Source organism: Pseudophryne corroboree, chromosome 6 (assembly GCF_028390025.1).
Source record: "Pseudophryne corroboree isolate aPseCor3 chromosome 6, aPseCor3.hap2, whole genome shotgun sequence".
NCBI classification, from domain to species: domain Eukaryota; kingdom Metazoa; phylum Chordata; class Amphibia; order Anura; family Myobatrachidae; genus Pseudophryne; species Pseudophryne corroboree.
In genome coordinates this window covers 744,469,776-744,495,537 of record NC_086449.1, presented here as the reverse complement: position 1 = coordinate 744,495,537, position 25,762 = coordinate 744,469,776, and the positions used below count along the sequence as shown (strand labels likewise).

Genomic DNA, 25,762 nt, shown 5'->3' with positions numbered 1-25,762 from the left:
GGATGGGCCAGAGCGGAGATACGGAGACCGGACTCCCGGGAGCCAGTAACCATAGAGAGGCTTAAGAGCATTATTCACATAGTGGCGAAAGTATGTAGCGGAGAGTACGAGGAAACACTGTTTAAAGCAGCGTTTATCATGGCTTTTAGCGGAGCATTTAGGGTCGGGGAGCTGGTAGCGCAGTCAAAGATGGCCACCGGAACAGGCCTGTTGGTAAAAAACGTAGTGGCCTCGCAGGGCGCGGTCTTGTGCAAAATTTACAAGTCAAAAACAGACCAGATAGGTAAGGGAAGATGGGTCCAGTGGGGCAGGCACCCGGACACAACAGTCTGTCCAATCGAGGCGGTACAAAATTTTTTGGAGGTCAGGCCAAAAGGGGGCGAGAATTTCCTCATTCATATGGATCAGGCGGCACTTACCAGGTTCCAGTTCACAGCCATATTTAAAAAATGCATCGAGGAGTTAGGCTGGAACCCGAGGAAGTTCGGAACCCACTCATTTACGATCGGCGCGGCGACATCCGCCGCCAGCCAGGGATGCTCAGCCGAAGAGATAAAGGGAAAAGGGGGGTGGAAGTCAAACAGTTACAAATCTTACGTCAGGCCTGTGGCCAAGGCGCCGCCGCAATAAAGGGAATTGACGACTGTCCCAACACCCCCCCCCCCGCGCGCTTCCTCTATTCTTCGCAAGGATCGCCGGGAAGCGGCGTTGGATCTTCGGCCATTCATACATATTCTGGGCAGCGGCACGGGCCGCAAAAAGACCATACGGGCGCCAGCTAGGGATGAGGCGAGAAGAGGCAGCAGTTTTTGGGCTGGGCAACAGGGGCATGGTATGGGAGCAGGCCAGGGAGGCCTGGCTCAAGGCCGAGCGGGCATTGGGAAAGCCCGACGTGTTGGTGTTGCACCTTGGGGGGAAACGATATTGGGAAAACAAAGTCGCTAGACCTGATCAGGCAGGCCAGGGAGGACATCGCCTGGATAAAAGGGCGGTGGAGCAACGTGCGCATAGTCTGGTCCAAAATCATCCCGCGACTAGCCTGGAGGGTGGCTAGGTCAGGGCACGGAATAGACAGAGCCAGGAAGAAAGTCAATGCGGCCATCGGTAAAGTGGTCACAGCCAACGGGGGAAGCGTTATACACCACAATGACCTTGCAGGGAGATGTGAGGGTTTTTACAGGCACGATGGGGTGCACCTGCCGGACATAGGCCTCGATATCTTCAACAATGCGTTGCAGGATGCGTTGGAGGGTTTGCGGTGGTAGCGCAGGGTGGGGCGTCAGTCCGCAGGTCGCTGGGACCTTGTGTGGCGGGGAAGGAGCAGTGCACAAGGCATGGTAAGGGGGTGATTGTCAGAATGCCTCGCATAAGTCACCAATTAGTAGGCCGTACGCCTGGTTCCAGCTAAATGCGGCAGAGGCCATACGGGTTGCGCGCCGTGGTAGGGTGTTATGCGCATAGTAGCTGGTCCCCCCAGCGCAGGGGGCGTGGTCCGTCGGCCCGCAAGGGCGGGCCGGGTACGCCTCAGGCGGGGAGGGGGCATGGCCATCGCCGGTAAGGCGGCGTAAGGCACGCCCCAGTCGTTTCTCCAAACAGCGGAACCCGCTGCACCGCTTCCTCTCCTTTTTTACCCTGCAATGGTTTGTTTTTTGGTATTAGGTGGAAATAAAGCTGTGACCATTTATTCTTTGCACAAAATTACCAGTCTCGTCTCCAGTTATTTGATTAGAGCAAGCCGGCGGGGCGCCGTAAGGTCACCCTCTCCATCCTTACAGGGGCGAAGGGGGCAGCAATGGCGCCGCAGCGGGATAAGGAGGAGGGGTGCCGGGTGGCCCGAAGGCGCGAACGCCGGGGGAGAGGGGGTTTTCCGCAGGGCGGCGGGACCCCCTCCCCTTTTCATCACCAGTAAAAGGTGTGGCCCAGAGGCAGGGGGGGGAGACACAGATAAAAGCAGCAGCTGGGGGGGAGGGAGTTAATAGCTCCGTTTTCCCCACACAGGAAAGGAAGCCCACCCACCCGCTCTGATTTGGCAAGGAACAGGGTCGGTAGTAGCTAGGACAGGGGAGCGGGCCAAGGGAGCGCAGGACTTAGGCAGTTTTTTCGTCACTTGCTAATGAATGACACGTTGTGAGAAGTGATTATGGTGTTTTGTTTTATCGCAATAAACATGGTTTGGTGTAAATCGTTTGTATTTTCTTGTCTCAGCGGGTTGCGGGGAAGGAGCGGTGCACAAGGCATGGTAAGGGGGGATTGTCAGAATGCCTCGCATAAGTCACCAATTAGTAGGCCGTACGCCTGGTTCCAGCTAAATGCGGCAGGTGCCATACGGGTTGCGCGCCGTGGTAGGGTGTTATGCGCATGGTAGCTGGTCCCCCATCGCAGGGGGAGTGGTCCGTCGGCCCGCAAGGGCGGGCCGGGTACGCCTCAGGCGGGGAGGGGGCGTGGCCGTCGCCGGTAAGGCGGCGTAAGGCACGCCCCAGTAGTTTCTCTAAACAGCGGGAGAGCCGTGCACCGCTTCCTCTCCTTTTTTACCCTGCAATGGTGTGTTTTTTGGTATTAGGTGGAAATAAAGCTGTGACCATTTATTCTTTGCACAAAATTACCAGTCTCGTCTCCAGTTATTTGATTAGAGCAAGCCGGCGGGGCGCCGGAAGGTCACCCTCTCCATCCTTATCCCCCGTCGGCTGTACATGCAGGCCAATATGGATGATCTCGTCCATATTTGCCTGCACTTCAATGCAGCCGGGTGACGGGGGGAGTGAAGAAACTTCACTCCCCCCATCACTGCCCCTCCGCTGCCGGGTCGCCCGTCGGCCATATCCGCCGTCGGGCAGCTCGGCGGCGGAACGGCCAGTGTGTAGGGCCTATTAGCCGCTAAATGGCTTCACGCACTCCTGCAACTGTCAGATTGGGCGGTTAGGATCTGATGTGCTGCACACGCTATCTTGTTCCCAACCGCCTGATCCCGTGGGAAACATCTGAAGGAAGTACATATTGAGCTAGAATTGCACAGTGTATACAGGAGCACACCATTCCAATAAAGTCTCTGTCTCTGCCAATCAGAGCTGATCAAGGAAAGAAAATAAATGCTGAGGATAATTTATAAAAACAGATTTAATACAGATGCTTAGTGACATCATGCTTAAAGTTGACGTTAAGGGGTGGCAGGAATATCATAGCATTGAAGACTGTAATGTGACGTTTTAAATATTGAAATTACTTACTAGACTTACCATACTATACTAGTCCTCAAGGCACCCTAACGGTCCAGGTTTTAAATATATCTATGGCTCAGCACAGATCGTTAAATCAAATTGACTAAGGTTCTAAAAGTCACCTGTGGCCAAGCATGGATATAACTAAAACCTGGACCGTTGGGGTACCTCGAGGCCCGCATTTAAGAACTACTGGATTATGGGCCTGATTCAGGTTGGATTGCAAATTCTGCTAAGTAGCAGAATTTGCAATCCATGAGATTGTATGCTGGGGGCCACCTATCGCAGGGCAAGGCAGCCCAGGATGCAGACAGCCGCCCCCCCCCCCCGCCCCCTCGATCAAGCAGAATTTGCAATCACATAGCAGAAATTAAGGTTGCCTCCTGCTGGCGCAGTTTAGCTGCGCCTGCAGGAGGCCCGTCGCCATCTTTCCGATTGCGGCGACTGCGTGAGGACACGTCACGCCCCCATTCGAGTCCTGTTTTCAGGCCACGCCCCGCAACACTCCATCTCTGCCTAGGAAACGGAGCGTTGACGCCCCCCTCCTGCCCTGCGAAAGCCTCTGCCTGTTAATCAAACAATGCGGGCGCATGCGCAGGATGGACGCTGTGCATGCACCGGCATCTTTTTTGTAAATTTTGCGGTTGGATCGCACTCTGCGATCCAAGCTGAATCAGCCCTTAAGTGTAGTCCTGTTATTGACTGTAGATGCTCAAGCGAAAGCGCACTGTAACACCAAAAAATGTAGAATGGAACTCAGAGCAAAAAAAAAAAAAGGGCTAATTCTAAGACATAATACAATGCTCAGCATTTATTTTTATTTACCAATTTAACCAGAATATTGTTATATATATATATATATATATATACATACACACATATATATATACATATATATATATATATATATATATATATATATATATACCGTATATATATACCGTATATTGTTTTAACTGATAAACTGTGTGCTAGTAGTACCTGTATTAAAATAAACCAATGTCTGCTTGAATGGCACTGTGACAGAGCAACCTGCACTATTCCTGTACGAAATGGCCCTTATAATAGTAATATACAATGTATCAACAATATTGTAATGAGATAGTATAAAGGCACATGGTCCTTAACAGGCATTGTGGGAGATGTAGTTTCTTGTCCTTAGCGTCTCTACCATCTGGGTATAAATCAAACTACAAATCCCATTGGCAGCGCTACAGCCGCCAATGATCACATGATACGATTTGAGCAATCAGGTAGCAGCATTGCCCGGAAGTTATGCTGCTGTGAGTTATCCATGCTGTACTAGTTGTTGGTAGAAAGAGTGGCCGGTTTGGAACACGGGGAGGCTCAGTACCTCTGTCTATCTCTCGAGTCCGTCGTTGTTAGGGAGCAGCGGCCGGTCAGGCGCTGCCGGTGACATGTCGGAGAAGGCGCTGCGGGTGTGAGTATGGTCTGCAGTAGCAGCGGGTGCATTGCATGTGCATACCTCCCAACATGACCGTCTCCAGGAGGGACACAATGCTCTGCTCCTGGACTTATCTCTTAATGTATGATTGCCGGCACCTGTGGTGAAACACCTTTCTTATCAAGTAACTAGTTCAGCACAGGTGCTGGCAATCATACATTAAGAGGGAAGGCCAGGAAGAGAGCATTGAGTCCCTCCTGGAGAGGGTCATGTTGGGAGGTATGCATGTGATCTGGCCATGGGCAGAAGAACCAGCATGTCAATTGATCAGGTGTCTTATTTATTTAATTCCATAGATAGAGAACATCCTCATGATTTAATATGTTCAAGTTCAGCCTTCAAGGCTGGCTAAGCATCAGAAGCAATGGGGCCGATGGTCAGTGCGATTTCCCTTCACCCCGGACAGTGCCACCCAACATGACCCTCTCCATGAGGGACAGAATGCTTTGCCCCTGGACTTCCCTCTTAATTTATGATTACCATCACCTGTGCGGAAACACCTTTCTTATCCATTAACCTGTTCAAAACAGGTGCCGGCAATTACAAATTAAGAGAATAGTCTAGAAGCAGAGCATTGTGTCCCTCCTGGAGAGGGTCATGTTGGGAGGGGTGTAGTATGGTTTGCCGGTGGCCGGGCTCCCGGCGACCAGCATACCGGCGCCGGGAGCCCGACCGCCGGCTTACCGACAGTGTGGCGAGCGCAAATGAGCCCCTTGCTATTTTATTCTCCCTCCCGGGGGGTCGTGGACCCCCACGAGGGAGAATAAATGTCGGTATGCCGGCTGTCGGGATTCCAGCGCTGGTATACTGTGCGCCGGGATCCCGACAGCCGGCATACTGAAGACCACCCGTTGGGAGGTATGCATTGGCAGGGGTTCACTACGATATGCCGGCGGTCCGGCTCCCGGCGACCAGCATACCGGCGCCGTGAGCCCGACCGCCGGCTTACCGACAGTGTGGCGAGCGCAAATGAGCACCTTGCGGGCTCGCTGCGCTCGCCACGCTACGGGCACGGTGGCGCGCTATGCGCACCACACTATTTTATTCTCCCTCCAGGGGGGTCGTGGACCCCCACGAGGGAGAATAAGTGTCGGTATGCCGGCTGTCGGGATCCCGGCGCCGGTATACTGTGCGCCGGGATCACGTCAGTCGGCATACTGAAGACCATCCCATTGGCAGTACACACCAGGAAGAGTTAATGCACTACGTTCCGATCACTGTTTCATCTTTTCAGTAATATGTGTGGCGCCACATGCGTTATCGTCCGGTTGGCTGTGCAGCTCGGCTGACCGAAAGATGTCACACGCGACCCGTGTGGTCACACAATTAAGAGTAGACGTCAGACGATATGCATGATTTGACGTTCAGCTACGCAAAGTGCGACGATATCGGCCTGATGTGTACCCACCCTGAAGCTAGGTACTCACTTGAGTGACGGGCATTCGTTCTGACATCAGGATGAATGCCCGTCAGCCCAGATTGTCCGGACACACTGACACAATATTAATGAGGGACGGAACAATCATGTTCCAGCCATCATTGGCATATTACAGGATGCTAGCGATGTAGTCAGGTTTGATGTGCAGCACATGAAACCTGACTACATCGCTAGCCACCGCGGGCACCCATACATCAGACATACACACTGCCCGGTATGCGCCTACGTGAGCGGTAATGTCTGTGACATCTGGCGGATCAGACGACATATCGCTCAGTGTGTAACAAGCTAGTTAAGGGAGTGACTGTTCGAGATATATATGTGTGTGTGTGTGTGTTTAAAATTTATGTAGCTAGTGAGAGCACTATATGCAGTATACAGGCAGGGTTATTTAGTATGGTGCATTACCATACAATTGGGTCCAAAAGATTACTTAGATGAGACTGTGTGATAGCAGACAGAGGCGAGGTGGTTCTGCTTGCAGGCGTACAGGGATATAGGAATTAGAAACATGAGATATATATATATATATATATATATAATATATATATATATATATATATATATATATATATATATATATATATATATATATTGCGATCGGTACAGTCAGATTGCAGAGGCTACAGGTGTAACTTCCTTTCTGTCACTCCCCATGCTGGGACAACGGTTTTTAAGTGAAGGGAGCAAGTAAACAATGACGCTATGGGCATGCTAGTGTTGTATAGCTTCAGCAACTATTGATAACTGTGTATTTTACGTGGGTATATTACGTTTTTGTGCTAGATCTGTAGAGAATAGCAGAAAATGACCAGACCGTAGGGTTCAATTGAGGGTGGTGGGTGGAGAGGCGCTGGTACTAATAGCTCATACCATTTGTATTTTTATTAACGTGTTTTCCTGTCTTTATTATCAGATTGGTCTGTGGGGATGTATATGGAAGGTTTGATGTACTGTTCAACAGAGTCCGGACCATTCAGAAGAAGAGCGGCCAGTTTGATGTAAGTGCGCTGTTCACTATTTCTCTTACGTCCTAGGGGATTCTGGGGTCCACATTAGTTCCATTGGGTATAGACGGGTCCCTTGGGAGCCATGGGCACTTTAAGAGTTTAATAGTGTGGGCTGGCTCGGCCCCTCCTACCAGACTCCGTTTAGAAAATGCACCCGGAGGAGCCGGTCACAGCTAGGTGAGCTCCTATGAGTTTTTCTAGTTTAATTGTTTTTTCTAAGAGTTGGGTACAGGAAGGCTGCTGGCAACAGCCTCCCTGCTTTGTGGGACTTAGGTGGAGGGGGGGAGTAGGAACCAACTCTAGAAGTTAATGGGAGAGTGTAGAAATAGCTGTTTTTTTAATCTATTAAGGTTATTCAGTCATACTGGGGCGCTGTGTGGCTGGCTCCATATACATTGTGTCTCTCTGAAGGTGCTCTGAGGGAAACTGTGTCTGCATTTTCCTGTGTGTTTGTAAGCTCACAGAAATATGTCTAGGAACTCTGGGGTATATTTACTAACATTCGTAATTCTCCCGATTTGGTGGGAGAATAATCACGAATGACATCGAAAGTGTAAAACTGCAACTTTTTGAATTTGTTACGACGGATTTACTAAGCTGTCGTATTCGGGTTTTTCTTTTGTTCCGATGTCGATGTCATTCGTGTTTTTTTTTTTTCTTTTTTTCACGGCAGTGATTAGCAAAACACTGCCGACTTTTTAAAAATGAATCTCGGCCGGATCTGTGTGATCCGTGCTGGGGTTTTTTTTTTTTTTTAATTAAACAGTGTAAAATAAAAATAAAAATTGCGTGGGGTCCCCCCTCCTAAGCATAACCAGCCTCGGGCTCTTTGAGCCGATCCTGGTTGCAGAAATATGGGGAAAAAAATGACGGGGGTTCCCCCATATTTAAGCAACCAGCATCGGGCTCTGCGCCTGGTCCTGGTTCCAAAAATACGGGGGGGAAAAAGAGTAGGGGTCCCCCGTATTTTTAAAACCAGCACCGGGCTCCACTAGCTGGACAGATAATGCCACAGCCGGGGGTCACTTTTATATAGTGCCCTGCGGCCGTGGCATCAAAAATCCAACTAGTCACCCCTGGCCGGGGTACCCTGGGGGAGTGGGGACCCCTTCAATCAAGGGGTCCCCCCCCAGCCACCCAAGGGCCAGGGGTGAAGCCCGAGGCTGTCCCCCCCCCCCCCCCCCCCCCATCCAATGGGCTGCGGATGGGGGGGCTGATAGCCTTTTGTGATAATGAAAAGATATTGTTTTTAGTAGCAGTACTACAAGGCCCAGCAAGCCTCCCCCGCATGCTGGTACTTGGAGAACCACAAGTACCAGCATGCGGCGGAAAAACGGGCCCGCTGGTACCTGTAGTACTATTACTAAAAAAATACCCAAAAAAAGATAAGACACACACACCGTGAAAGTAAAGATTTATTACATACATGCACACAAACATACATACATACTTACCTTATGTTCACACGCAGGTCGGTCCTCTTCTCCATGTAGAATCCAAGGGGTACCTGTTGAATAAATTCTACTCACCAGATCCAGGGTCCTCGGGGCAACCATTTGTAATCCAGGTACTTGAATAAAATAACAAAACGGATACCCGAGCCACGAACTGAAAGGGGCCCCATGTTTTCACATGGGACTCCTTTCCCCGAATGCCAGAAACCCACTCTGACTTCTGTCTAAGTGGGTTTCTTCAGCCAATCAGGGAGCGCCACGTTGTAGCACTCTCCTGGCGGCTGTGTGCTCCTGTACTGAGTGACAGGCGGCACACGGCAGTGTTACAATGTAGCGCCTATGCGCTCCATTGTAACCAATGGTGGGAACTTTCTGCTCAGCGGTGACGTCACTTTAGGTCAACCGCAGGGCAGAAAGTTCCCACCATTGGTTACAATGGAGCGCATAGGCGCTACATTGTAACACTGCCGTGTGCCGCCTGTCACTCAGTACAGGAGCACACAGCCGATCAGGAGAGTGCTACAACGTGGCGCTCCCTGATTGGCTGAAGAAACCCACTTAGACAGAAGTCAGAGTGGGTTTCTGGCATTCGGGGAAAGGAGTCCCATGTGAAAACATAGGGCCCCTTTCAGTTCGTGGCTCGGGTATCCGTTTTGTTATTTTATTCAAGTACCTGGATTACAAATGGTTGCCCCGAGGACCCTGGATCTGGTGAGTAGAATTTATTCAACAGGTACCCCTTGGATTCTACTGGAGAAGAGGACCGACCTGCGTGTGAACATAAGGTAAGTATGTATGTATGTTTGTGTGCATGTATGTAATAAATCTTTACTTTCACGGTGTGTGTGTCTTGTCTTTTTTTGGGTATTTTTTTAGTAATAGTACTACAGGCACCAGCGGGCCCGTTTTTCCGCCGCATGCTGGTACTTGTGGTTCTCCAAGTACCAGCATGCGGGGGAGGCTTGCTGGGCCTTGTAGTACTGCTACTAAAAACAATATCTTTTCATTATCACAAAAGGCTATCAGCCCCCCCATCCGCAGCCCATTGGATGGGGGGGGGGGCAGCCTCGGGCTTCACCCCTGGCCCTTGGGTGGCGGGGGGGGGGGGGGACCCCTTGATTGAAGGGGTCCCCACTCCCCCAGGGTACCCCGGCCAGGGGTGACTAGTTGGATTTTTGATGCCACGGCCGCAGGGCACTATATAAAAGTGACCCCCGGCTGTGGCATTATCTGTCCAGCTAGTGGAGCCCGGTGCTGGTTTTAAAAATACGGGGGACCCCTACTCTTTTTGTCCCACGTATTTTTGGAACCAGGACCAGGCGCAGAGCCCGATGCTGGTTGCTTTAAATATGGGGGAACCCCTGTCATTTTCCCCCCCATATTTCTGCAACCAGGATCGGCTCAAAGAGCCCGAGGCTGGTTATGCTTAGGAGGGGGGACCCCACGCAATTTTTTTAAAGAAAATAACCACTTTCCCACCCCTTCCCACTGATATACATGCACGGATCTCATGGATCCCTGCATGCCTATACAATCACGGATTAAAAAAGCAGGTCTGTTTTTTTTTAGCACTTTTTTTACGAGTTGTAATTTTTCACGGCAGTGTTTTTTTTTTTTGCTTTGCACTTCTTAGTAAATTACCGAGATTCATAGTTAAACAGCCGCGTTTTGACCGATGGTGTATTCATTCGTAATTTTTTTGTTGGACTTCCAAAAAATTACGAATGCCCTCATCACTGCCGTGATTATTGCTTAGTAAATTACCGAGATGACACTTTGATGAAAAAACGGCATCTCGGTCAAAATCGGGACCTTAGTAAATATACCCCTCTGTGTCTTGTGCTGCAGAGTGTGTGTCTTCTCCTGAAAAGTCTATTCTATGTACTCAGGACTGTAATGTACTGTCTCAGTCTTCTGAATCTGAACCCCCATGGGTGGATTCTATTAGGGGAATGATATCCCAGATTTCATCTCAGCTCAAAACGAGACTGAAACACAGGTTTTGAGAAAGTCTGTTGAGGTTTTGTCGTATTCAGCTCCCACTACTTCTTCAAAGACCCCAATTGTTTACCCTAAGACGCGTGCTCTTGCCCAGATAATGCAAGCTGACACGGACTCCGACTCTGATACAGGGGACTCTGATGGGGATATGCAGGGGGGGGGGGGGGGTTGCATCCCTTGCTAAGGGGGTGCAACTCATGATTGAGGCTATCAGGGACATTTTACACATTACTGATAAGGTACCTGAGCAAAAGTAGAGGAGGCTTATTTTACTGACAATAAGAAATCCTCCCTTACATTCCCTGCATCTAAGGAATTAAACGCATTGTTTGAAAAATCCTGGTAAAACCCAGAGAGAAAATTCCAGATCCCAAAAAGGGTTCTCATTGCTTTTCCTTTCCCATTGGATGACAGGAAAAAGTGGGAAATCCTGCCTGTAGTAGACGCATCTGTGTCTAGGATGTCTAAAAAAAGTGTTTTTACCTGTCCCTGGGTCCACCGCTTTAAAAGAGCCGACTGACCGTAAGATTGATACTACACTCAAATCCTTATACACAGCTACTGGCATAGCGTTAAGACCCACTATTGCTTGTGCGTGGATTTCTAAAGCCATAGTAAAGTGGTCAGGCACATTACTAGAGGAATTAGATTCTATGGATAGACGTGACATTGAATTGTTCTTAAGTCACATACAGGACTCTGCAGGTTTCATGGTGGAGGCCATGAAGGACCTTGACCATCTCAATGCGAGGGCTTTTTCCATGGCTGTCTCGGGACTCTGGCTGCGCCAATGGTTTGCGAATGCGGAATCCAAGAAGAGTGTGGAGAACCTACCCTTCACAGGTCAGGCTCTGTTTGGGGAAGCGTTAGATCAGGCCTGGCCAACCTGTGGCTCTCCAGCTGTTGTAAAACTAAAGGTCCCATCATGCCTTGCCACAGTTTTGCTGTTAGGGAATGCTAAAACTGTGGCAGGGCATGCTGGGATGTGTAGTTTGACAACATCTGGAGAGCCACAGGTTGGCCAGGCCCGCGTTAGATGCACGGGTCTCCACGGCAACTGCGGATAAGTCAACATTCCTTCCCTCTGCAGCACTGCCTACTAGGAAATCTTATCCTCCGTCTACAATGCAGTCCTTACGGACCGCGAAAGTTGAAAAATCCAAAACCCCTTTCTCTTTCTTTAGAGGAGGTCGGGGGAAATTCAGAAAACCAGAACCAACAGGTTCCCACAAACAGAAACCTGGTTCTGCTTCCTCAAAATCCTCGGCATGATCGTGGACCTCCCAGCCTAAAAATCGGGCAGGTGGGAGCAAGACTAAGAAATTTCAGTCTTGTCTGGCGTCATCAGGCATAGACCCCTGGCTACAAGATATTGTTACCCAGGGGTACAGACTGAAGTTTCAAGAACTCACAGGTTCTTCAAATCAGGCTTACCAGCTTTGCTGATTGAAAGTGCTATCCTACAGGAAGCCATTCAAAAATTGCAAAAAACAAATGTCATTGTTCCAGTCCCACCTCACCTAGCAAACAAAAGTTATTACTCAAACCTGTTTGTGGTACTGAAACCGGATGGTTCGGTCGGGCCAATATTAAACCTAAAGTCGTTGAATCCTTATTTGAGGGAATTCAAATTCAAGATGGAGTCTCTGAGAGCGGTGATCTCAGGTCTGGAGGAGGGGGAATTTCTAGTTTCCCTGGATATCAAGGATGTGTAACTTCACAATCCGATCTGGCCGCCTCACCAGGCTTATCTAAGATTTGCGCTGCTGGAGTGTCACTATAAGTTCCAGGCACTGCCGTTTGGCCTCTCCACGGCACAGAGGGTGTTCACCAAGGTCATGGCGGAGATGATGCTACTCCTCCGCAAGCAGGGTGTGAACATAATTCCTTATCTGGACGATCTGCTGATAAAAACGTCTTCCAGGGAGAAGCTGTTGCAGAGCATTGCTCTCTCAACTCAACTACTCCAGGATCATGGATGGATCCTGAATCTTCCAAAGTCGCTTCTGGAGACGACAAGGAGACTGTCTTTCTGTGTCTAGGATCATCCCCAAGAAGGACAGAGGGTGTTTCTGCCGGAGGAGAAAGCGTTGGTGATACAAACAATGGTACGGGATGTCCTGAAGCCAGCCCGGGTATCGGTTCATCAATGCTTTCGCCTTCTGGGGAAGATGGTTGCCTCCTACGAGGCTCTACAGCATGGAAGATTTCATGCACAGTCCTTCCAACTGGATCTCCTGGACAAATGGTCTGGATCTCGTCTTCACCTGCACCAGAGGATTCATCTGTCACCGAAAGCCAGAATCTCGGTCCTCTGGTGGCTGCAAACCTCTCACCTCCTAGAGGGCTGCAGGTTCGGGATTCAGAATTGGATCCTCCTAACCACGGATGTAAGTCTCAGGGGTTGGGGAGCAGTCACCCAAGGGGAAAACTTTCAAAGAAGGTGGTTAAGTCTGGAATCAGTCCTTCAAATAAACATTCTGGAACTAAGGGTCGTGTGCAACAGTCTTCTACAAGTGGCACATCTTCTGAAAGATCAGGCCTTTCAAGTTCAGTCGGACAATGTAACGACTGTGGCCTACATAAACCGACAAGGCGGAACAAAGAGCAGAGCTGCAATGTCAGAGGTAACAAGAATCATCCTCTGGGCGGAAAAGCATGCAGTGGCTCTGTCGGCAATCTTCATTCCGGGTGTGGACAACTGGGAAGCGGACTTCCTCAGCAGACACTATCTCCATCCAGGAGAGTGGGGCCTCCACCCAGAGGTTTTTGCAGAGGTGACAAGTCTTTGGGGCGTACCTCAAATAGACATGATGGCCTCCTGCCTCAACAAGAAGCTTCGGAGCTACTGTTCCAGGTTGAGAGACCCACAAGCAGTGGCGGTGGACGCCCTGTTAACTCTGTTGTTGTTCAAGTCAGTGTATGTGTTCTTTCCACTTCCACTCATCCCAAGGATTCTCAAACTAATCAAAAGAACTAGAGTTCAGGCGATCCTCATTGCTCCGAACTGGCCAAGAAGGGCTTGGTACGCGGATCTTCTGGAGTTACTGCTGGAAGATCCGAGGCCTCCTCCTCTTCGAGAGGACCTTCTGCAACAGGGGCCGTTCACTCATCAAGACTTACCACGGCTACGTTTGACGGCATGAAGGTTGAACACCAGATCTTAGCTTGGAAGGTCATTCCGAACAAAGTTATTCCTACCCTGATCCAGGCTAGGAAAGGTGTAACGTCTAAACACTACCATCAAATTTGGAAAAAAATCAGTGTCTTGGTGTGAATCCAAGACGTTTCCTACGGTGGAGTTTCAACTAGGGCGGTTTCTCCTCTTTCTGCAAGCTTGTGTGGATGTGGGCCTGCGATTGGGCTCCATAAAAGTCCAGATTTCGGCCTTGTCCATTTTCTTCCAGAAACAATTAGTGGTCCTCCCTGAGGACCAGACTTTCTTGAAAGGGGTTCTGCACATCCAGCCTCCCTTTGTGCCTTCTACGGCACCTTGGGATCTTAACGTGGTGCTGCAGTTCCTGCAGTCGGATTGGTTTGAACCTTTACAGGAGTTTGATGTCAAATTTCTTACTTGGAAGGTGGTCACACTATTGGCATTGGCATCTGCTAGACGTGTGTCGGAGTTGGAGGCATTGTCCTGCAAGAGCCCCTACTCGATTTTCCATGAAGATAGAGCTGAGCTCAGGACACGTCAGCAATTTCTTCCGAAGGTTGTGCCGGCTTTTCATGTGAACCAACCTATTGTGTTGCCAGTGGCTACTGACTCAATTACTTCAAAATCCTTGGATGTTGTACGGGCTTTGAAGATTTATGTGAAGAGAACATTTCGTCACAGAAAGTCGGACGCTCTGTTTGTCCAACAAGGCTGGGTGCCCTGCTTCTAAGCAGACGATTTCTCGCTGGATCAGGTTTACTATCCAGCATGCTTATTCTACGGCAGATTTGCCGTGTCCAAGATCTGTTAAGGCCCACTCTACTCGTAAAGTGGGTTCTTCCTGGGCGGCTGCCTGGGGTGTCTCTGCTTTACAACTTTGCTGAGCGGCTACTTGGCCAGGGTGGAACACGTTTGCTAAGTTCTACAAATTCGATACTTTGGCCTCTGAGGACCTAAAGTTTGGTCAAACGGTTCTGCAGGAGCCTCCACGCTCTCCCTCCCGTACTGGGAGCTTTGGTACATCCCCATGGTACTAATGTGGACCCCAGCATCCTCTTAGGACGTAAGAGAAAATAGATTTTAATTACCTACCTGTAAATCCTCCTCTCGTAGTCCGTAGAGGATGCTGGGCGCCTGCCCAGCGCTTCGTTTTCCTGCATTTGTTATTTGGTTAAGTACTGCATTGTTACTTCGTTAGGTACTGTTGTTCAGCCATTGCTGACTTGTTTCAAGCTGGTTAGCTTGGTTTTCTGTTAAGTGTGAATCTCACCACTATCTGTGTATTTCCTTCTCTCAAAGTATGTCCGTCTCCTTGGGTGCAGTTTCAAGACTGAGTTTGGTAGGAGGGCATAGAGGGAGGAGCCAGCCCACACTATTAAACTCTTAAAGTGCCCATGGCTCCCAAGGGACCCGTCTATACCCCATGTTACTAATGTGGACCCCAGCATCCTTTACAGACTATGAGAAAAGGATTTACCGGTAGGTAATTAAAATCCTATTTTTTTTTCTCTCCTCAGTGCTTATCCAGTGGACCCCTAACAGTGCATGTTTTCCAGATCTCCTAGCTGATGCACAGGTGTACTCATTACTAGCTGGCACATCTTAAAAGATATATACAGAGGGTACTAATTATTTCCCTTGTGATACTGAGGAGATCTGTAAGACCTGCACTGACTCGCTGAGGACTATTTGGGGAACACTGGTTTAAACCACATTAAAGCTTGAAATGAAAATTGTACAATTTTAGAGGAATGTGTACTTTGCCGTCTGTCGGCACATAAGATACTGTAACTTGGGGACCACCTGTGTGTAGTTAAAGTATGTTTGGCATTTGCAGTACCAAACCACCGCTTCCAGCTAGAATTCCGCAATAACTAATACAGGTTGTTACCTCTGTATCTTGGTGGTTTATATTTATTAGGTGAATTCTTTAAGTTCAAACTTTTTGTGTGTGCTTGACTTGTTTGTTTAAATCAGGGGTTCTCATCTCCAGTACTCAAGTACCCCCAACAGGTCGTGTTTTCATGTTATTTTTAGATCGTGTGAAGGTGACTTCAAAACATGACCTGTTGGGAAAACCATTCGACTAAATAAACACTGAAGAATCTGTTTATTTCTGCTTTAAAATATGCTTGATGATGGGATTCATATATTAATAAGGATCGGTCCTCTCTGGCAGGTGCTCTTTCATCCACTCTGGAGTACACTCAGGGGAGGCAGAGCCTACCCTGTCATGCTCCCTGTAGGACTGCAGAGTTTTGACTACTTAGATGATTAGAATAATACAATGACTATATTTATCTTACAAGCATATTTGTATTATTACAGTCATTTTTATTGTTACTCAGTCACACTGCCTGCTGAGCGGGTCTACACAGCGATTAATACCACAAAGAAAATTAGCAATTGGAGGCATGCCTCACAGTGGGCTGGGGGGGCAGGGGCTGAGGGGGTGGGTGCTTGATCTCTGATGGACACCTCTGTTCGGGCACAGTGAGAGGCGTGAGTAGCAGCCAGTACCTGGCTTCCTGCCAGCACCCTCCTCTGCCTGTATGTAAGAGAACTAGTGTACAGTTATGTTCCTGCTCTCATACCCACCCTCTGTGTTCCTCACTAGCCACTGACCTCCCTCACCGCATGTCACTGGGTACACTAATCTTCTTAAGTACCTGATTTGCCTGGCAGAGGGGTGGGTAGGAACTTTGACTATTTTATATTTTATTCTGAGCTGTCGTTTGTCACAACCCCACCGTTGTCCTCAGTGCTCCAGTGCCTTGAAATAGTGGTGTGTAGTGTTCATTCTAGCACCCTGCGCCTTTCAAAACCTGTGCAGTTCCTCTTTCCTGCCTGGGGTGTCGCTCTCTGATCTTTTACTCAGGGCTGTGATACAGATCAGAGTGTGCTGAGAAGCACCACAGCAGAAAGCGACACCCCAGGCAGGAAAGAGGTACTGCACAGGTTTTGAAAGGTGCAGGGTTCTAGAATGAACACTACGGGGTAAATTTACTAAGATGGGAGTTCTATTTAAGATGGGATGTTGCCCATAGTTACCAATCAGATTCCAGGTATGATCTTCTTGAAGGTGTTAGATAAATGAGAAGTGGAATCTGATTGGTTGCTATGGGCAACATCCCATCTTAAATAGAACTCCCATCTTAGTAAATTTACCCCTACGTGAGTGTTGCAGTCATTACTTATTACAACCATGCGATGAAATTAAACTGTCCATCAGACAGACTGGTTATCGGGCATTGCCATATACTGTCAGATAATTGGTCTGTCTGTCTGATAGTGAGTATATCCGCTGTTCGATCCAAACACAAATGATCCCATCTGTGGAGCATAGAGTTCTTTCACTTTCCTTAAGCTAGGAAGTAGAGATGTATATTTTTTAATCCAACCCATTTTGTCTCCAAAATACATACTTAGCAAATGTATGTGTGTGTGTTTCAGCTGTTGCTATGCGTTGGAAGTTTCTTTGGCACAAGCCCAGAGAGTGAAGCACTCTGGGAGGAGTATAAATCAGGAGTGAAACAAGGTATGGCATGTTGGGTACTATGTAGTCACTGCCAGGGAGTTATATGCACAGTGTATACATAGAAAGATCAGTCATGGGCCCTGCTCTGGTTTGTTGGAAGGAGATGGCTTGTGACGCCAAACCGCAGTATGCCTCACCGGTGTCACTCTTGGGTGCATGCTCAACACTAACGGAGGTGCTGGACCTCAAGCTCAGTTGAGAGGCTGACATTGGTCCGACAAGAGAAGAGATCTGGTGCCTGGCCCTGGAAAGCCTGCGGGTATCTACGGCCTCTGTCCGATACCAACAAATTCAATACTTTATTCTACACCGAGCATACATATCACATATCTCCTGAGCATTTATTGAAATTTGGAAGTTTAAGCAAATGACACCTGCCCTAAGGGGTAAATTTACTAAGATTGGCTTGCTGTTTAAGATGGGATGTTGCCCATAGCAACCAATCAGATTCCAGGTATTCTCTTCTAGAACAGTGTTTTTCAACCACTGTGCCGTGGCACACTAGTGTGCCCTGAGCAGTCTCCAGGTGTGCCGCCATAGAAGCACAGCCAGGCCCGTCAGTGTCTTGCTGCTACTGAGGCCCTGGAACGATCAGTACTGGTGGGTTTAGTGGTTGCAGAGCCAGCTCTAGTTTTGGGCCCGGGCAGTGTTGGGTTCTTCTGACTTTCTCAGATGTGGCTCAGGCGTTACCTATGGAGAAGCTGCAACATGACATCCTAGGACACGCAGCTGCACCATGCATCACCATTATATTTGAGTGTGCCTTGGCAATATTTCAATCTTGTTCAGTGTGCCACGAGTTGTAAAAGGTTGAAAATCTCTGTTCTAGAAGGTGCTAGATAAATAAGAAGTAGACTCTGGTTGCTAATGCTATGGGCAACATCCCATCTTAAATAGAACCCCCATCTTAATAAATTTACCCCTAAGTGTAAGGATTCCCAGGGGTCCTTTTGGCACCTTCTGTGGGCATGCCTGCAAATTTTGTGTTTTTTGGGATAGGATGATACAAGCAATTGCCCCTGCTGGGATAAACCTGTCTACGCAGTATTAAAGCGCCAGTCAGTTACAAGGCAAAACCAGGTTGGTTTAGCCTTGTAAATGGTTGCCGCTTTAAATCTATGGGCATTCTCACACACTCTCGCACCTCCGTCTTCTTGCACCCTATTAAATTTACCCGGAAGGCTGATGGCCAGGGAATGTAGATCATTTGGCAAGTCAACAAAACCAGATACAGTGAAATTATACTCCACTTTCTGGCCAACACACATTTCTCATGTTCTGCGTACACATAGGAGTTAGCCAAGCTAGTAGGGCATTGAGTGTGATCAATACTGGATGCTCTCGCCACAAAGCTAATTAGTGTATTCAATAAGCATTTAATAGTGTATATTGGGAAATTACACTAATATTTAAATATGTTGGTGTAATGGATGGATGTAATGTGTTTGGCCAGGTGTTTTATTTCATATACTTTTGAATTCGAGATACTCCCGCACCAGAATATTTGATAATCAAAGTTCTACAGGGAATATTAATTGCGTGATATTTTATGTTGACAACACGAGTGTTTCAACATAAAGCACATATGAATGGTGCTGCTTGTTGATTCAATATACATTTAAAGACTTAAAGTAGAAAAAAGGGAATCGACTTAATGACAGCAGCACTTCCCCTTCCAATCTTTCATATACTTCCAGGCCAATTTCAGATTCTATTTCTCTGACGTCCTAGTGGATGCTGGGAACTCCGAAAGGACCATGGGGAATAGCGGGCTCCGAAGGAGGCTGGGCACTCTAGAAAGATTTATGACTACCTGGTGTGCACTGGCTCCTCCCACTATGACCCTCCTCTAAGCCTCAGTTAGATCCTGTGCCCGGCCGAGGTTGGATGCACACTAGGGGCTCTCCTGAGCCCTTAGAAAGAAAGTATAGATTTAGGTTTTTTATTTTCAGTGAGACCTGCTGGCAACAGGCTCACTGCAGCAAGGGACTAAGGGGAGAAGAAGCGAACTCGCCTGCTTGCAGCCGGATTGGGCTTCTTAGGCTACTGGACACCATTAGCTCCAGAGGGATCGACCGCAGGCCCAGTCCTTGGTGTTCGGTCCCGGAGCCGCGCCGCCGTCCCCCTTACAGAGCCAGAAGCAAGAAGAGGTCCGGAAAATCGGCGGCAGAAGACATCAGTCTTCACCAAGGTAGCGCACAGCACTGCAGCTGTGCGCCATTGCTCCTCATACACACTTCACACTCCGGTCACTGAGGGTGCAGGGCGCTTGGGGGGGGCGCCCTGAGCAGCAATAAAAACACCTTGGCTGGCAAAAATACCACAATATATAGCCCCAGAGGCTATATATGTGGTAAATACCCCTGCCAGAATCCAGAAAAAAGCGGGAGAATAGGCCGCGGAAAAGGGGCGGAGCTATCTCCCTCAGACACACTGGCGCCATTTTCTCTTCACAGTGCAGCTGGAAGAAAGCTCCCCAGGCTCTCCCCTGTAGTTTTCAGGCTCAAAGGGTTAAAAAGAGAGGGGGGGCACTAAATTTAGGCGCAATATTATATATACAAGCAGCTATGGGGGAAATTTCACTCAGTTATAGTGTTAATGCCCACATTATATAGCGCTCTGGTGTGTGCTGGCATACTCTGTCTCCCCAAAGGGCTTTGTGGGGTCCTGTCCTCAGTCAGAGCATTCCCTATGTGTGTGCGGTGTGTCGGTACAGCTGTGTCGACATGTTTGAGGAGGAGGCTTATATAGTGACGGAGCAGATGCCGATAAATGTGATGTCGCCCCCTGTGGGGCCGACACCAGGGTGGATGGTTAGGTGAAAGGTATTAACCGACAGTGTCAACTCCTTACATAAAAGGGTGGATGACGTAACAGCTGTGGGACAGCCGGCTTCTTAGCCCGCGCCTGCCCAGGCGTCTCAAAGGCCATCAGGGGCTCAAAAACACCCGCTCATTCAGATGGCAGACACAGATGTCGACACGGAGTCTGACTCCAGTGTCGACAAGGTTGAGACATATACACAATCCACTAGGAACATCCGTGGCTTGATCCCGGCAATAAAAAATGTGTTACACATTTCTGACATTAACCTCTAAAAATGGGTTTTTATGTTTGGGGAGAAAAAGCAGGCAGTGTTTTGTTCCCCCATCAGATGAATGAATGAAGTGTGTGAAAAGCGTGGGTTCCCCCTGATAAGAAACTGGTAATTTCTAAAAAGTTACTGATGGCGTACCTTTTCCCGCCAGAGGATAAGTTACGCTGGGAGATATACCCTAGGGTGGATAAGGCGCTCACACAGTTGTCAAAATAGGTGGCACTGCCGTTTTAGGAACGGCCACTTTGAAGGTACCTGTTGATAAAAAGCAGGAGGCTATCCTGAAGTCTGTATTTACACACTCAGGTACTAGACTGAAACCTGCAGAGCGTGCTGCTGCAGCGTGGTCGGTGACCCTGTCAAACATACTAGTTTGCTAACATGAGAACATATTAAAGACGTCGTCTTATATATGAGGGATGCACAGAGGGATATTTTGCCGGCTGGCATCCAAAATTAATGTAATGTCCATTCTGTCAGGAGGGTATTAGAGACCTGTCACTGGACAGGTGATGCTGACTTTAAAAGGCGCATAGAGATTCTGCCTTATAAGGGTGAGGAATTATTTGGGGATGGTCTCTGGGACCTCGTATCCGCAGCAACAGCTGGGAAGAAATATTTTTACCTCAGTTTTCCTCACAGACTAAGAAAGCACTGTATTATCAGGTACAGTCCTTTCGGCTTCAGAAAAGCAAGCGGGTCAAAGGCGCTTCCTTTCTGTACAGAGACAAGGGAAGAGGGAAAAAGCTGCACCAGTCAGCCTGTTCCCAGAATCATAATTCTTCTCTCGCTTCCTCTGAGTCCACAGCATGACGCGGGGGCTCCACAGGTGTAGCCAGGTACGGTGGGGGGCCGTCTCAAAAATTTCAGCGATCAGTGGGCTCGCTCACAGGATCCCTGTTTCATTCAAGTAGTATTTCAGGGGTACAAGCTGGAATTCGAGATGTCTTCCCCCCCGCCGTTTCCTCAAATATGCCTTGCCGACAACTCCCTCAGGCAGGGAGGCTGTGCTAGAGGCAATTAATAAGCTGTATTCCCAGCAGGTAATACTTAAGGTGCCCCTACTTCAACAAGGACGGGGTTACTATTCCACACGGTTTGGGGTACCGAAACCGCATGGTTCAGTGTGACCCTTTTTTTATATTTAAAATCCTTGAACACATACATAAAAAAATTCAAGTTCAAGATGGAATCGCTCAGGGCGGTTATTGCAAGCCTGGACGAGGGGGATTACATGGTATCCCGGGACATCAAGGATGCTTACCTGCATGTCCCCATTTACTATCCTCGCCAGGAGTACCTCAGATTTGTGGTACAGGATTACCATTACCATGTCCAGACTCTGCCGTTTGGACTGTACATGGCACCGAGGGTGTTACCAAGGTAATGGCCGGAATGATGATACTCCTTCGAAAAGGGGAGTTTTTAATGATCCCGTACTTGGACAATCTCCTGATAAGGGCGAGGTCCAAGGAGCAGTTGCTAGTCGGGGTAGCACTATTTTGGAAAGTGCTACAACAGCACGGTTGGATTCTAAACAGTCCAAAGACACAGCTGTTTCCTACGACACGTCTACTGTTCCTGGGGATGGTTCTGGACACAGACCAGAAATAAGTGTTTCTCCCGGAGGAGAAAGCCAAGGAGCTGTCATCTCTAGGCAGAGACCTCCTGAAGCCAAAACAGTTATCGGTGCATCATTGCACGCGAGTCCTGGGAAAAATGATAGCTTCCTACGAAGCAATCCCATTCGGCAGGTTCCATGCAAGAACTTTTCAGGGGGACCTGTTAGACAAGTGGTCCGGATCACATCTTCAGATGCATCGGCTGATAACCCTGTCTCCAAGGACCAGGGTATCTCTACTGTAGTGGCTGCAGAGTGCCCATCTTCAAGAGGGCCGCAGGTTCGACATACAGGACTAGGTCCTAGTGACCATGGATGCCAGCCTTTGAGGCTGGGGGGCAGTCACACAGGGAAGAAGCTTCCAGGGACTTTGGTCAAGTCAGGTGACTTCCCTACATAAATATTCTGGAACTGAGGGCCATTTACAATGCCCTGAGTCAGGCAAGGCCTCTGCTACAAAACCGGCCGGTCCTGATCCAATCAGACAACATCACGGCAGTCGCCCATGTAAACCAACAGGGCGGCACAAGAAGCAGGATGGCGATGGCAGAAGCCACAAGGATTCTCCGATGGGCGGAAAATCATGTGTTAGCACGGTCAGCAGTGTTCATTCCCGGAGTGGACAACTGGGAAGCAGATCTTCTCAGCAGACACGACTTCCACCCGAGAGAGTGGGGACTTCATCCAGAAGTCTTCCAAAGGATTGTACACCATTGGCAAAGGCCACAGGTGGACATGAAGGCATCCCGCCTCAACAAAAAGCTATAAAAGACATTGCGCCAGGTCAAGGGACCTTCAGGCGATAGCTGTGGACGCTCTGGTAACACCGTGGGTGTACCAGTCGGTTTATGTGTGTGTGTCCCCCCCCCCCCCCCCCCCCCCCCTCTGCCTCTCATACCAAAGGTACTGAGAATAATAAGAAGGCGAGGAGTAAGAACGATACTCGTGGTTCCGGATTGACCAAGAAGAGCCTGGTACCCAGAACTTCAAGAAATTATATCGGAGGACCCATGGCCTCTGCCGCTCAGACAGGACCTGCTGCAGCAGGGGCCCTGTCTGTTCCAAGACTTACCGCGGCTACGTTTTGATGGCATGGCGGTTGAACGCCGGATCCTAAAGGAAAAGGGCATTCCGGAGGAAGTCATTCCTACGCTGATTCAAGCCAGGAAAGATGTAACTGCAAAACATTATCACCGCATATGGCGGAAATATGTTGCTTGGTGTGAGGCCACAAAAGGCCCCAACAGAAGAATTTCAACTAGGTCGATTTCTGCATTTCCTACAAGCAGGAGTGTCTATGGGCCTAAAATTAGGCTCCATTAAGATACAGATCTCGGCTCTGTCGATTTTCTTCCAGAAAGAATTAGCTTCAGTACCTGAAGTTCAGACATTGTAAAAGGAGTGCTGCATATTCAGCCCCCGGTTGTGCCTCCAGTGGCACCTTGGGATCTCAACGTGGTGTTGAGTTTCTTAAAATCACATTGGTTTGAACCACTACAAACCGTGGATCTAAAATATCTCACGCGGAAAGTGGTCATGTTATTGGCCTTGGCTTCGGCCAGGCGTGTATCAGAATTGGCGGCTTTGTCATATAAAAGTCCTTATCTGATTTTCCATATGGATAGGGCAGAATTGAGGACTCGTCCCCAGTTTCTCCCTAAGGTGGTATCCGTTTTTCACTTGAACCAACCTATTGTGGTGCCTGCGGCTACTAGGGACTTGGAGGATTCCAAGTTACTGGACGTAGTCAGGGCCTTGAAAAATTATGTTTCCAGGACGGCTAGAGTCAAGAAAATTGACTCGCTATTTATCCTGTATGCACCCAACAGGCTGGGTGCTCCTGCTTCTAAGCAGACTATCGCTCGCTGGATCTGTGACACGATTCAGCAGGCGCATTCTGCGGCTGGACTGCCACATCCTAAATCAGTGAAAGCCCATTCCACAGGGAAGGTGGGCTCATCTTGGGCGGCTGCCCGAGGGGTCTCGGCTTTACAACTTTGCCGAGCTGTTACTTGGTCAGGGGCAAACACGTTTGCAAAATTCTACAAATTTGATACCCTGGCTGAGGAGGACCTTGAGTTCTCTCATTCGGTGCTGCAGAGTCATCCGCACTCTCCCGCCAGTTTGGGAGCTTTGGTATAATCCCCATGGTCCTTTCGGAGTTCCCAGCATCCACTAGGACGTCAGAGAAAATAAGATTTTACTCACCGGTAAATCTATTTCTCGTAGTCCGTAGTGGATGCTGGGCGCCCATCCCAAGTGCGGATTGTCTGCAATACTTGTAAATAGTTATTGCTAACTAAAGGGTTATTGTTGAGCCATCTGTTGAGAGGCTCAGTTGTTTTCATACTGTAAAACTGGATATAGTATCACGAGTTGTACGGTGTGATTGGTGTAGCTGGTATGAGTCTTACCCGGGATTCAAAATCCTTCCTTATTATGTCAGCTCGTCCGGGCACAGTGTCCTAACTGAGGCTTGGAGGAGGGTCATAGTGGGAGGAGCCAGTGCACACCAGGTAGTCATAAATCTTTCTAGAGTGCCCAGCCTCCTTCGGAGCCCGCTATTCCCCATGGTCCTTTCGGAGTGCCCAGCATCCACTACGGACTACGAGAAATAGATTTACCGGTGAGTAAAATCTTATTTTTTTGAGGGTCTTGTTGCTGTTTCTCGTAACGTAATATTGTCTCTCGTTTCCTGACAGCTCCTGTACAGACGTACGTCCTAGGGTCAAACAGCCAACAAACTGTGAAATACTTTCAAGATGTTGATGGTTGTGAATTGGCTACAAATATTACCTACCTCGGTACGTGGCGTGTTTTACACAGATTTATAGGAAAGTATTAATTAGTGATGAACCCAATATTCATACTAGTAATAGGTAATCAGGTCACTAAGGGGAGATGTATCAAAGCTTGGAGGCAAATAAAGTGGAGAGAGCTAAAGTTCCAACCAATACGCTTCTGTTATTTTACACGCTGCGTTCAAAAAATGAAAGGAGCTTATTGGTTGGTAATTTATGGTCTTTCTTTCATCCTCTCTCAAAGCTTTGATACATCTCCCCCCCCTAGTGAGATGTTTTTTTTAATGAGTCGTCTTGTACATGGGGGCAGATGTATTAACCTAGAGAAGGCATAAGGAAGTGATAAACCAGTGATATGTGCAAGGAGATAAAGGCACCAGCCAATCGGCTCCAATATGTAAATTAACCGCTAGGATCTGATTGGCTGGTGCCTTTATCACCTTGCACATATCACTGGTTAATCACTTCCTTATGCCTTCTCCAGGTTAATACATCTGCCCCATGGTTTTATGCTGTGGTGTAAGTTGCACAATACTGTGTAGGGCAGAGTGTTGTGCACATTGGGCAGTACTCTTCTGTGAATGAAGGGTTTGTTAGTATGGTGGAGATAGTGTGTAAGTAATAGCTTGTACTATGTGTCGCTAAGGCTTATATGGTAGGACTGGGTGTGAGTTCTGTAGGATAGTGTATGGAGTAGTGCTTGTGGTCCTAGGGGGTGATTCAGACCTGATCGCTGCTGTGCGTTTTCGCCCAGCGGGCGATCAGGTAATAACTGCGCATGTGCGTCTGACAACATCAAATGGCATTGCCGGTCAGTGACTGGATTGTGCAAAAAATCCGCTTGCACGGGTGTTCGCAAGGTGATTGACAGGAGGAAGCTATTCGTGGGTGGTAACTGACCATTTATTGGGAGTGTCCGGAAAAACGCAGGCATGTCCAATGGTTTTCAGGGAGTGTGTCTGACG

General features: G+C 48.6%; 1 protein-coding gene across 2 annotated transcripts in view; it reads left to right on the top strand.

Annotated features, from left to right (window-relative positions):
- The first annotated feature begins 4,443 nt into the window (after window positions 1-4,443).
- Window positions 4,444-25,762, top strand: part of CWF19L1 (CWF19 like cell cycle control factor 1) — a 106,427-nt gene continuing 85,108 nt past the window's right edge. The window contains exons 1-4 of one of the 2 annotated variants that reach the window (XM_063928503.1): window positions 4,444-4,656; window positions 7,035-7,119; window positions 17,194-17,278; window positions 24,699-24,800. In XM_063928503.1, the coding sequence (XP_063784573.1) occupies window positions 4,634-4,656; window positions 7,035-7,119; window positions 17,194-17,278; window positions 24,699-24,800 (295 nt within the window). In that variant the 5' untranslated portion in view covers window positions 4,444-4,633. The remainder of the gene's footprint in view (window positions 4,657-7,034; window positions 7,120-17,193; window positions 17,279-24,698; window positions 24,801-25,762) is intronic. The other variant, XM_063928504.1, reaches the window with a different exon arrangement.